Source organism: Eleutherodactylus coqui, chromosome 9 (assembly GCF_035609145.1).
Source record: "Eleutherodactylus coqui strain aEleCoq1 chromosome 9, aEleCoq1.hap1, whole genome shotgun sequence".
In the NCBI taxonomy this organism is placed as follows: domain Eukaryota; kingdom Metazoa; phylum Chordata; class Amphibia; order Anura; family Eleutherodactylidae; genus Eleutherodactylus; species Eleutherodactylus coqui.
Window position 1 is genome coordinate 123,486,381 of NC_089845.1, and position 14,054 is coordinate 123,500,434.

Below are 14,054 nucleotides of genomic sequence, written 5' to 3' on the forward strand. Positions count from 1 at the left end.
GATACTCTAATGGTTCAGAAACAAAACTTTCTGCATGATTACCTAGTGAGGAGCAGAAGGGGAAGAGACGGCCCCGAAAACAGAGTCCTGCATCAAGGACTTTAGAGTAAGCCGGTCATTGTAAACCGAAAAGTATCCACGAGGGAATTATTTGCAGCTTTCCATACAGCCATTTCTTAGGATAATTGGTGATTTATAGTACCTGAGAAGAGAACTGCATTTTTCAGCATCACTTGAGGCCTCGTTCTCATGAGGGAATTTGTGAAGCTAAACTTACACGCGCCAAAAAATGTGACTATTAGAACCAATGGTTTGCTATGAAAACATTCAGATGAAGGAATTTTAGCTGTGCAAAGAAAAAAAGATTGCACCTAAAAAGAAAGGATATCAGCGATAGAAATTTCCTGCTGCGCGAAAATATAGGTCTTGACCTATCTTTAGTGCGCAAAACGTAGGAGTGTCCATAGACTCCTATAGGAGCTGGAAAAGAAGGGAGGGTGAGAAAGTTCTGCCGTGCCGCTAAACCCAGAAAAACTGAAGGGAAGCCCCGGGGAGTCCCTCATCCCCGCAATGAAGGGAGCCCCAGGGAGTCCCCTCATCCCCGCAATGAAGGGAGCCCCAGGGAGTCCCCTCATCACCACAATGAAGGGAACCCCTGTGGAGATCGAGGGAAGCCTCCAGGATTCCCCTCATCCCCCTGGATGAAGGGAAGTCCCGGGGAGTCCCCTCAACCCTGTGATAAAGGGAACCCCCGGGGAGATTAAGGGAAGCCCGGGGCTTCCCCTCATCTCTCTTCAGCAGTGCATATTTTCAGTTCCTAGCGTTCAGTGTGGAAAGATCATGAGTGAAGTCCCGGGATTTGTGAAACACTGTTTTTTTAGTGGTGTTTTATTTTCTCACTTTTGGTGTGTTTTTTTTAAGGGGGTGGGGATACATTGTGTTTTCTAAAAAATTGCAGCATTCCCTGGATATGTTTCTCTGTAGAAAAAACAACCAGAAAAAACTAGTGTTTTTCCCCTTAAGAGATGCCAGAAAAAAAACTGTGGCCTCATAAATCAATAAATGTGCTCCTTTTTCTAGTGTACTTGTACTCAAAAATAAAGTTGAATCTGCTACATGACAGATTGATTAACCATTTGTGCCATGCACATCCAATTTTAAACGTGGAGCGAAATGAGTGAAAAGTGGGCGTGGCTTGCTGCTAGGTCAGACATTACAGACCTTTGTGAAATGCAACTTTTTTCTTTTTTTTTTCATGTAGCTCCCATAATTTTTCCCCTATGTAAGTTAAGGAAACTAGAGATGAGGGAACGTACTCGTCTAGGGCGATTTTGCACTCGAGCACTGCTTTTTTTTTCGAGTAACTGACTACTCAGACGAAAAGATTCGGGGGGCAGCGTGGTGGAGTGGGGGGGTAGCAGTGGGGAACAGGGGGGAGCTCTCTCTACCCCCACTCCCCTCTGCAACCCCCCGCTCACCCCTGGCGCCCCCCGAATCTTTTCATCCGAGTAGTCACTTACTCGGAAAAAGCGGTGCTCGAGTGCAAAATCACCCTAAACGAGTACGTTCGCTCATCTCTAAAGGAAACCTTTTGGAATTAAGTATTTTGCTTCATCATCCTGAAGTGTAATTTAAAGGGCTTGCGCAAATGTGCACAAGTCCTTTTAGAATGCGGGGCCTGGAGCAAACTGTTGGCACCTCTTGCAAAATCAGTTGATTGCCAGGGGAAACCATGCCAGCGGGGCAAGTCCTGTGCAGCGGCTGTTGCAGGGGAAAATGTAGTATTATAGGACGGCTGTTCACATGAATGACTGGAACCAAAAAGACACGCGTGATCTGTCTGGATGAGAGATGCTTTTACAGAGCAGACCTTCATTATGACTGTAGAGGGTGTGCCAAGTGGGGAACCCCAATCTGACATTCATATGCCCCAGTAGGGCATACAAACAGGGAATACCATCTTGCACAACCCTTTTAAGGATTTCATAGAAGGGTGGAAGTTGGGAAAGGGCAGTGCCACAGCTATCATTACAATGGCTCTATGTATTTGACATGAACATACTTGGCTTGTAAGGGATTCAGCTCGTCTGACTGGCAGTGCCACCACAGATACATTTCCTGTATGTTTGACATCTCCAATATAGCTTGTTTGACAGACCAATACGATGCAACGGTTCAGATGTTCTGTACTGTCTAGTGAGTAACTTGTAAAGATCCACTTGGAGTGTAATTCATTTAGAAAAGCCGTGAAGTGAGTATGAAGCTTTTCTTCCTCTGTAATCGGAGGCCCATCTCTCACACGTGCCAGTTGGGAGTATACTTCAGGAGGATTTGTGCTTGAGTCGGTTAGATCTTTTCAAACTATGTGTATGCTCTAAAGGGTTTTGACTAGAGATGAGCGAACGTGTTCGTCCGAGCTTGATATTCATGCGAATATTAGGGTGTTCGGGATGTTCGTTATTCGTAACGAACACCATGCGGTGTTCGGGTTACTTTCACTTCCTTCCCTGAGACGTTAGCGCACTTTTCTGGCCAATTGAAAGACAGGGAAGGCATTACAACTTCCCCCTGTGTTGTTCCAGCCCTATACCACCCCCCTGCTGTGAGTGGCTGGGGTGATCAGGTGTCCGCCGAATATAAAAGTCGGCCCCTCCCGCGGCTCGCCTCAGATGCCGTGTGAGTTAGATGAGGGACAGTGCTGTTTGTACCGGAGCTGCTGTAGGGAAAGAATTGGTAGTTAGTGTAGGCTTCAAGACCCCCAAAGGTCCTTATTAGGGCCACTGATAGCTGTGTGTTGGCTGCTGTTAGCAGTGGCAATTTTTTTTTCCTCAAAATCGCCTCTGCAGAGCGTTGCACCCGGCATTAGGGACAGAAGTGCTGCATAGGCAGGGAGAGTGTTAGGAGTGAGTGTAGCCTTCAAGAACCTCAACGGTCCTTTCTAGGGCCATATTTAACCGTGTGCAGTACTGTGCTGGCTGCTGTTAGCTGTGCTGCATTTTTTTTTTCTTCTCAAAATCGCCTCTGCAGAGCATTGCACCCTCCATTGATACTGCAGGGAAAGAATTGTGTAGGCAGGGCCACAACACAGTTATTATTCATTGAATATACGCAGTGCTGCCTTTTGGTGGAAAAAAACTGAAAATAATTGTATTTGTCCTGCCTCTGTCCGTCCTAAGGGCGGTGGACACGTGTCGGCTGCGTGTGCAACGTTTAAAAATCAGACGCACCCAGCTACGTTTTACTCCTAGCTTCGCCATTTGCTTTCCTTAATTGGGAAAAAAAATACCTGTTCTGCCAGAGTTAATAACTCTGCTACCCTCACGTTCTGTGCCACATTAGCAGGGCCACAGCACAGTTATTAAACTTCTCATGTTCATTGAATATACGCAGTGCTGCCTTTTGGTGGAAAAAAACTGAAAATAATTCTATTTGTCCTGCCTCTGTCCGTCCTAAGGGCGGTGGACACGTGTCGGCTGCGTGTGCAATGTTTAAAAATCAGACGCACCCAGCTACGTTTTACTCCTGGCTTCGCCATTTGCTTTCCTTAATTGGGAAAAAAAATACCTGCTCTGCCAGAGTTAATAACTCTGCTACCCTCACGTTCTGTGACACATTAGCAGGGACACAGCACAGTTATTAAACTTAGATTATTCATTCACTAGAGGCAGTGGGGCCTTTCGTTTTCAAAAAAGGGAAAAAATTATATTTGGCTGCAGTCTTGCGCCAATTTATTAGCTGCCTGTGAAATCAAATCACTGGTAATACAGCATGCTGAGGGGTAGGGGTAGACCTAGAGGACGTGGACGCGGCCGAGGACGCGGAGGGCCAAGTCAGGGTGTGGGCACAGGCCGAGCTCCTGATCCAGGTGTGTCGCAGCCGACTGCTGCGCGATTAGGAGAGAGGCACGTTTCTGGCGTCCCCACATTCATCGCCCAATTAATGGGTCCACGCGGGAGACGGTTATTAGAAAATGAGCAGTGTGAGCAGGTCCTGTCCTGGATGGCAGAAAGTGCTTCGAGCAACCTATCGTCAACACGCAGTTCTGCGCCGTCCACTGCTGCAAATCCGAATCCTCTGTCTGCTGCTCCTCCTTCCTCCCAGCCTCCTCACTCCACTACAATGAAACCTGCTTAGGAGCGGGAACACTCCCAGGAACTGTTCTCGGGCCCCTGCTTAGATTGGGCAGCAGCGGTTCCTCTCCCACCAGAGGAGTTTATCGTCACTGATGCCCAACCATTCGAAAGTTCCCGGGGTCCGGGGGAAGAGGCTGGGGACTTCCGCCAACTGTCTCAACAACTTTCTGTGGGTGAGGAGGACGATGACGATCAGACACAGTTGTCTTGCAGTGAGGTAGTAGTAAGGGCAGTAAGTCCGAGGGAGCAGCGCACAGAGGATTCGGAGGAAGAGCAGCAGGACGATGAGGTGACTGACCCCACCTGGTGTGCAACGCTTACTCAGGAGGACAGGTCTTCAGAGGGGGAGTCAAGGGCATCAGCAGGGCAGGTTGCAAGAGGCAGTGCGGTGGCCAGGGGTAGAGGCAGGGCCAGACCGAATAATCCACCAACTGTTTCCCAAAGCGCCCCCTCGCGCCATGCCACCCTGCAGAGGCCGAGGTGCTCTAAGGTCTGGCAGTTTTTCACAGAGACGCCTGACGACCGACGAACAGTGGTGTGCAACCTTTGTCGCGCAAAGCTCAGCCGGGGGAGCCAACACCAACAGCCTCACCACCACCACCATACGCAGACATATAATGGCCAAGCACCCCACAAGGTGGGACGAAGGCCGTTCAGCGCCTCCGGTTTGCACCCCTGCCTCTCCCCCTGTGCCCCAACCTGCCACTGAGATGCAACCCCCCTCTCAGGACACAGGCACTACCGCCTCATGGCCTGCACCCACACCCTCATCTCCGCTGTCCTCGGCCCCATCCAGCAGTGTAGTTCAGCGCACCGTCCAGCCGTCGCTTGCGCAACTGTTGGAGCGCAAGCGCAAGTACGCCGCCACGCACCCGCACGCTCAAACGTTAACCGTCCGCATAGCAAAATTCATCAGCCTTGAGATGCTGCCGTATAGGGTTGTGGAAACGGAGTCCTTCAAAAGTATCATGGAGGCGGCGGCCCCGCGCTACTCAGTTCCCAGTCGCCACTACTTTTCCCGATGTGCCGTCCCAGCCCTGCACGACCACGTCTCCCGCAACATTGTACGCGCCCTCACCAACGCGGTTACTGCCACGGTCCACTTAACAACGGACACGTGGACAAGCACAGGCGGGCAGGGACACTACATCTCCCTGACGGCACATTGGGTGAATTTAGTGGAGGCTGGGACAGAGTCAGAGCCTGGGACCGCTCACTTCCTACCCACCCCCAGAATTGCAGGCCCCAGCTCGGTGGTGGTATCTGCGGAGGTGTATGCTTCCTCCACTAAAGCACCCTCCTCCTCCTCCTCCTCCTCTGTCTCGCAATCAAGATGTGTTAGCAGCAGCATGTCGGCAGCAGTCGGTGTCGCGCGGTGTGGCAGCACAGCGGTGGGCAAGCGTCAGCAGGCCGTGCTGAAACTACTCAGCTTAGGCGATAAGAGGCACACGGCCCACGAACTGCTGCAGGGTCTGACACAGCAGACCGACCGCTGGCTTGCGCCGCTGAGCCTCCAACCGGGCATGGTCGTGTGTGACAACGGCCGTAACCTGGTGGCGGCTCTGCAGCTCGGCAGCCTCACGCACGTGCCATGCCTGGCCCACGTCTTTAATTTGGTGGTTCAGCGCTTTCTGAAAAGCTACCCACGCTTGTCAGACCTGCTCGTAAAGGCGCGCCGGCTCTGCGCACATTTCCGCAAGTCCCACACGGACGCTGGCACCCTGCGCACCCTGCAACATCACTTTAAGCTGCCAGTGCACCGACTGCTGTGCGACGTGCCCACACGGTGGAACTCTACGCTCCACATGTTGGCCAGGCTCTATGAACAGCGTAGAGCTATAGTCGAATACCAACTCCAACATGGGCGGCGCAGTGGGAGTCAGCCTCCTCAATTCCTTTCAGAAGAGTGGGCCTGGTTGGCAGACATCTGCCATGTCCTTGGTAATTTTGAGGAGTCTACCCAGGTGGTGAGCGGCGATGCTACAATCATTAGCGTCACCATTCCTCTGCTATGCATCTTGAGAAATTCCCTGCAAACCATAAAGGCAGCTGCTTTGCGCTAGGAAACGGGGGCGGGGGAAGACAGTATGCCGCTGGATAGTCAGGGCACCCTCCTGTCTATTTCTCAGCGCGTACAGGAGGAGGAGGAGGAGCATGAGGAGGATGAGGAGGAGGGGGAAGAGACAGCCTGGCCCGCTGCTGACGGTACACCGGCTGATTGCCTGTCATCCTTTCAGCGTGTATGGCCTGAGGAGGAGGAGGAGGAGGAGGATCCTGGCAGTGATCTTCGTAGTGAAGACAGCCATGTGTTGCGTACAGGTACCCTGGCACACATGGCTGACTTCATGTTAGGATGCCTTTCTCGTGACCCTCGCGTTGCACGCATTCTGGCCACGACGGATTACTGGGTGTACACACTGCTCGACCCACGCTATAAGGAGAACCTGCCCACTCTCATTCCCGAAGAGGAAAGGGGTTCGAGAGTGTTGCTATACCACAGGACCCTTGCGGACAAGCTGATGGTAAAATTCCCAGCCGACAGCGCTAGTGGCAGAAGGCGCAGTACCGAGGGCAAGGTAGCAGGGGAGGTGCGGAGATCGAGCAGCATGTACATCCCAGGCAGTGCAACAGTCTTTAAGGGCCTGGCCAGCTTTATGGCTCCCCACCAAGACTGTGTCACCGCTCCCCAGTCAAGGCTGAGTCGGCGGGAGCACTGTAAAAGGATGGTGAGGGAGTACGTAGCCGATCGCACGACCATCCTCGGTGACGCCTCTGCCCCCTACAACTACTGGGTGTCGAAGCTGGACACGTGGCCTGAACTAGCGCTGTATGCCCTGGAGGTGCTTGCTTGTCCTGCGGCTAGCGTCTTGTCGGAGAGGGTGTTTAGTGCGGCTGGGGGAATCATCACAGATAAGCGTACCCGCCTGTCAACCGACAGTGCCGACAGGCTAACACTCATCAAGATGAACAAAGGCTGGATTTCCCCAGACCTCTGTTCTCCACCAGCGGACAGCAGCGATACGTAAGCAATACGTAGGCTGCACCCGCGGATGGAAGCTACGTTCTCTCTCACCATCCAAAACGGGGACATTTCTGCTTCATCAATCTGTGTCTAATATTCCTCCTCCTCCTCCTGCTCCTCCTCCTGAAACCTCACGTAATCACGCTGAACGGGCAATTTTTCTTAGGGCCACAAGGCTCACTCAAATAATTTTTCTGAACAATTTTTATAAGTTTCAATGCGCTTAAAAGCGTTGGAACTTTAACTTGAACCAATTTTTCGTTACACTGGGCTGCCTCCAGGCCTAGTTACCACTTAAGCCACATTAACCAAAGCGATTCACCTGCCATCTTGGTTGGGCATGGCCAATTTTTACTGAGGTACATTAGTACTGTTGGTACACCAATTTTTTTGGGCCCTCACCTACAGTGTAATCATAGCAATTTGTATGTTCTTCGCCTGCACTCATGGTACAGAAAGGTGTGTGGGGTTGGCCTACACTTTAGCTACATAAATGTAACTTGGGCCTTGGCTATACTAAGGCTACTGAAATGGAACTAAGACTGCGCTCCTGCTATACTGCTGCTTCGGAATTGTTACTGGGGCCTGTCTTGAGTGCTACTATTGCTGACATGGAACGAAGACTGCGCTCCCGCTATACTGCTGCTTCGGAATTGTTACTGGGGCCTGTCTTGAGTGCTACTATTGCTGACATGGAACGAAGACTGCGCTCCCGCTATACTGCTGCTTCGGAATTGTTACTGGGGCCTGTCTTGAGTGCTACTATTGCTGACATGGAACGAAGACTGCGCTCCCGCTATACTGCTGCTTCGGAATTGTTACTGGGGCCTGTCTTGAGTGCTACTATTGCTGACATGGAACGAAGACTGCGCTCCCGCTATACTGCTGCTTCGGAATTGTTACTGGGGCCTGTCTTGAGTGCTACTATTGCTGACATGGAACGAAGACTGCGCTCCCACTATACTGCTGCTTCGGAATTGTTACTGGGGCCTGTCTTGAGTGCTACTATTGCTGACATGGAACGAAGACTGCGCTCCTCCTATAATGCTGCTACTGATATGTTAGTGGGGCCTGTCCTAATGCTACGGCTGAAATGTTACGAATTCTGGGCTCTGCCTATACCGCTGCTAATGGTATGTCTCTGGGGTGTGGAAACAGAGGCTTCCCAAAGACATGATGGCGGCGAGGCCATTTCCCACCAACGTGGTTACTGTTAAGGTGCATATAACCACGGACACGTGGAGAGGACACGTAGTGCCTCAAAAACATCCCCCTCCTCCTCCAACAGGGAAAACATTCTTGGCAAATGCCTTTGCATTGGTTCGTCTGGTGGCAGTCCAAGAATTTCACCTTTACCGACACAACAAGAGAGCCCCCACACCATCCCCCCGCCACGGCCCACTTAATCCTGGCCACATTCCGAAAACCAACAAAATACAACCGTGCTACTAGGTCCGCAGTCACCACCACATTACCACCAACGCGGTTACTGTTAAGGTGCATATTACCAGTCTGACTGGGGCATGCAGACACCTTGACAGAATGAATAGTGTGTGGCACATAGGTTCCCCATTGCTATGCCCACGTGTGCAGCTCCTGATGGCGGTGGCACAGGATTATATTTCTCATTGCTTCTGTACAACATTGTGGGCTATCGCCCCGCCCCTTTAAAAGAGGGTCGCTGCCTAGCCGTGCCAACCCTCTGCAGTGTGTGCCTGCGGTTCCTCCTCATGGCAGACGCACTTATAAATAGACATGAGGGTGGTGTGGCATGAGGGCAGCTGAAGGCTGCGCAGGGACACTTTGGTGTGTGCTGTGGGGGGGAGGGGGGGCGGTTGGTCAGCATGTAACCCAGGAGAAGTGGCAGCGGAGTGTCATGCAGGCAGTGATTGTGTTTTGTTGTAGCTAGTGTGGTGCTTAGCAAAGGTATGCCATGCTAATGAGGGCTTTTCAGAAGTAAAAGTTGTTGGGAGGGGGGGGGCCCACTCTTGCCGCTATTGTGGCTTAATAGTGGGACCTGTGAACTTGAGATGCAGCCCAACATGTAGCCCCTCGCCTGCCCTATCCGTTTCTGTGTCATTCCCATCACTTTCTTGAATTGCCCAGATTTTCACACATGAAAACCTTAGCGAGCATCGGCGAAATACAAAAATGCTCGGGTCGCCCATTGACTTCAATGGGGTTCGTTATTCGAAACGAACCCTCGAACATCGCGGGAAGTTCGTTCCGAATAACGAACACCCGAACATTTTGGTGTTCGCTCATCTCTAGTTTTGACTTTAAAAATCGTCCATTCGGACAATTTTTCAGTAGTCAGAGTTGCGATTTTTTTTGTGCAGCTAACAGCTGTGTGAACGAACCCTTAGGGAGTAAAGCAATGCTGAGCTCTGGCTGTGGAGAAAACTGTTCTGTATGTGGATTTCTTAGGGTTCGTCCACAGGGAGCAAACCTCATATACAATTAAGAAGCAAGACAACAACATGGGAGACTTTGGTACATACAGACACTAACGGTAGATCAACAATGGTAAGAACAACGGAAAATGACGATTTTAGATGACTGGATACTTACAGAAGCGGTCCGTTGCTGTGAAGCAGCTGCAGCAAACTTGGCCACGTGGTTGATAATTGGCGAAAAGTTGGTGGGTCCATATAGTTTTACTTGAGGGAGGCAACTGCGATATGCAGCAACAATTCCCTCAATACCTGTGATCATAACGAGAGTGGATATGTAAATATAATGCCGCACAAGAATACATTATATAGGGAAGCATGGAGCGTGCCATACTAATCTAAGGCGGAGTTACAAAACGGGAGCACGAGAAATACTCAATACTCTGACACTGCACTCGAGTGGGTATGGAGACTACAGCCATGTCTGGAGTGACTAGAAGCCTGTAACAGGCACTACAAGGTGCATAGGCATCAACTTTATGCCTGCACCCTCCTTACGCTGGGTCTTGTAAGAATGCCGAAAAAGAAAGCATATATTACACTATGACACACACTCACCCGAATTAACCCCAAATCTGCAGCAACTTATAATATAATGAATTTGAATTGAGTTTTTGAAAAACGCTGTCCGCATGTAATCGAAAAAAAAATCTGTGCAGAATTTCAATTCCAGTGGGTTCATTATGTTGCAGAATTGACACTAATGTTCACCACAGATGTCACCACTTTAACCCCTTCAGTGGCAGCTTTAGGTAGTCTTCAGCACATTTCCGTGCAGCAAGCTCCAGAGATTTTCCGGGCGTGCCACTAAAGGGGTTAAGGGTTATGGACACCTTTTATGGGGCATTTTTTTTACTCGAGTGAATGTATTTTGGGCTTACAATCATTTTTGCAATAGGGTTTAATTAACCATTTTGCACCATTCGTCTTCTGCAGTTTCTGCATATCACTGTATATAGAAACTGAAGTCCAAGGGCACTTTTACATGGGACGACCTGTCAGGTGCAGATGCCCGACAGGGCTGCCCCAGCAACGATCGTTCCTGTGGTTTTACAGAGGAACTATCTCTGTTGAGTAAATATAGAAGCAGCAGGCCGGGGATTGGATGCGGGCAGCCCGGAACACTCACAGTAAATAGGCAGTCATTCACAGATGTTTACACGGACGAATCGTCGATCAGATTTAATCCACTGCACAATCGAAACTACCCAAGTATTGTTCGGTGTAAATGCATTCCAATTTATCTTGCCGTGTATCAGGGTCCTTGGACTGCAGTTTATGCACACAATGATCTGTAGAAGCTGCAGAAAAGAAATGGTGCAAAAATTTTTTCTGACTTCGTGTTGGGGGAAAAGCGAGAGGACACCATACACGTCTCGCTCAAATCAGTTTGGATGACTGTAGTCTAGTCTAATGTCTATGGGGTCCTTAGGGATGGCCATGGGCACATAGGTTGTTGGGCAAGGCACTTGGCACATACAGAAGCGTGAAGGATTATCCTGGAGAAGGCAGCTGCAAAATATGACTGTGCCTTCCCTCGTTTCCAAAACAGGTTCATGAAGGCCATATGCAGCCCTCAGGCCATTAATTAGGGATCAGTGATCTAGTTCAACCCATTATCATGCAGTTGAGTACTCCGCATGCTCACATTTTGTAACCCTAGTTTTGATTCCTGTAGAACCCCAATTGTGTAAATGCTTACCGGCACAAAATGGATTCGATGGGTTAAAATTTATTGGGAATTCATGTGAAACCTGAAATAGAAAAAAAAGCATAAATCTAGATGAAGAAAGCCGAAAACCAATATGCATAGGGGTGTAGAAAACGGATATGGATGATGTTTAATGCTGCACTGTCTGCTATATGGCTCATGTCAGATGACCGATTGGCCATTAAACATCCCCTTTCTGTGAGTGCACCATGCACATACTTGTAGTCAGTTTACTGTAGCACTATGCTGCTTTTATACCTCTAGATTATAGTTCCTATAGTTGCCGTACTGCAGGAATACGGACACTAGATGTGCCGCCATGTAGCGCTCCGTGGTGCAGTTTTCTGAAATACCTATAGTACGTACTGAACACGATGGAGCTTGCCACGGTTTTTCTGTTAGATGCCGCACATGATCTGACATGAACACTCTGCCTCTGTATGAAATCAGATGTACATGGAGGTACGGTAGGCCAATAGAGAATAATCTTGAGGATGTAATGCAGCCGCGAGATGACACTTAAAGCTAGGTTCGACATGGTAGTAAATTTCTATGGCGGGATTTGGGTTGCATTGCAAAGGGTGAATCCAGGACAAAAATATATGGAGCAGGTTGCAGATTTTCAAAACGTCTGGGCAGATATTTTACTGCTATGTGAATGAGGTTTTTGTAACATTTCTTACGGCCATTACCTGCCCCGTCGGTGGTATCTGAGCTCCAAAGCCAAAGGCCGGGAACATTTTATCACTAAAAGCAAAAAAAAAAAAAAAGAGGAGGAAAAGCAAAAAATTACAAAAACATTTATGAATAACATACATGAATATCTAGACTGGCTTATTCAGGTGGCGATTATTTTCCATCTGTGTGATATATGCATTTCACAGACAGCACACGGGCCCATTATAGCCTATAGCCACGAGCGCTTTTTCACACGCAAGAACAAAACAAAATTGCTGCATGACCCATTCTTCTCTGTATCCTGGACGAGAACAAGACATACAATCAGGGGCGTAACTAAAGGCTCAGGGGCCCTGATGCAAAATGTAAGCTTCCCCCCCCCCCCCTCTATCTGTATCTGTACCCGTACCCATACCTAAACCATGCTGCACAGAGACATAACTTGAAGCTTCTAGGCCCCAATGCAAAACCTGTAATAGGGCCCCCAACTATAATGGTTTATTCATAGTACTGGGCTCCCTATATGGAGAAGAGAGGCCTTATGGGCCCCCTAAGCCTCTTGGGCTCGGGTGCAACCGCATCCCCTGCATCCCCTATAGTTACGCCCCTGCATACAATGTACACCGTCCTCGCACATTTGCTTTTCCCAATATACATTGTATATACTGTTATAATGGCGAGTGAGGACACCTCTCCACTGCAAGCAGGGGACAAGGACTACTAAATAGGAGGTGTGATTCTCATAGAACGTTGAAGACTACATGTTAAGCTTCCATGATGTGATGGGTTGACAATCACTTAGTAATTGGAATCAGGGATTTAGACTAACTAAAACTATGGCTCATGCTGGTTGGATTAGAATGGGTTGTCCAGAGGATTGATGGCCTAAGTCCAGGACAGGTCATCAATAGTGGATCGGTAGGGGTCTGCCTCCCAGGACCAATGCATTCGTACAAGTAGCTGATACACACCGCTTCGTACACATTGCAGTAGCCCAACAAGGTATTGCGCAGGCACAGGTCCCATTTCCATCAGTGAGGGCTGTGCTTGCAATTCCACACTGAGCCACAGCAGTGTGTACGGAGCTGTGCGTTAAACAGGGTTCCACCCTCAAAAATCCCAAATGACAGCTGGGGCTAGTGCACTTATACACAAAGCTGATGCATGCTGGAAGTACACAGCACTATACACACTGCAGTGGCCTGGCATGGTACTGCACAGGAGTAAGGAGCTACCATAAAGGTTTAAATGGTTGACTTAGTGACTGTGAGTTGCACCAAAATTACTACATATGCCTAATTTCAGCACCATAGAGCTGAGCATGCTCCATGGGAACCTTCTAGAGGAGTAATGTCAGGACTATAATAGGCTTTGGAGCTACGTCACAGAAGAGAAGAGAAGGGATGAGATAATAAGCTGGAGGTACTGCTGGAACACTATTGGAGAGAGACACAACAGTCTGCAAGAGAGCTGCTGCCTGGGAGAGTCTGCCACAGCAGGACAGCTTAGAGAGTACTACAGGTGCTGGATTGAAGACCCAGAGGGAGCCAGGAGAAGAGAGAGAGAGCAAGTCAGCATTTCATTCTCAGCCCAGCAGGATACCTGAACAGTAATAAGGATTACTGGGGACCATGGTCAAGGAGTGCTCCTGACCCTGGATTAACTTGGATCAGTTTAAGTGAATACTCCCATGCAACGCATTGTAAGTGAGGCCAGCCTCTAACTGACTGTAGGTCTGTGCACCATTAGAGACGCAAACAACAACCAGAACCTTTGTGCAGGATTGGAACCATTCAAACACTTGTGTCTACGAATGGTGACAGGGTCACAATTATAGGTAGCCTGCGGACTTTGATGCAGAATTTACCGTGGCTTGCGGTGAGTCATGTGGCATATACCGTCCTGTGTGAAAAGTCCCTAATAAGAGCAGGGCGGAAACAAAAGAATTGTTTCCAGAGAATCTGGACTGCGCCATTGTTTATATAATACAGGAAGTGTAAAACATTATGTAACTTCTGGAAATAAAACCTCTTTGTATTGCTGTTCCAACACTGAGC

The 14,054-nt window shown here is 49.3% G+C and overlaps 1 protein-coding gene across 1 annotated transcript in view; it reads right to left on the reverse strand.

Annotated features, from left to right (window-relative positions):
• The window catches only part of CPNE3 (copine 3), an 80,913-nt gene that overhangs the window by 19,861 nt on the left and 46,998 nt on the right, over positions 1 to 14,054 (reverse strand). The window contains exons 12-14 of the mRNA XM_066578446.1: positions 12,012 to 12,066; positions 11,311 to 11,362; positions 9,727 to 9,860 (exon numbers count right to left, since the gene is read on the reverse strand). Of these exons, the coding sequence (XP_066434543.1) occupies positions 9,727 to 9,860; positions 11,311 to 11,362; positions 12,012 to 12,066 (241 nt within the window). The remainder of the gene's footprint in view (positions 1 to 9,726; positions 9,861 to 11,310; positions 11,363 to 12,011; positions 12,067 to 14,054) is intronic.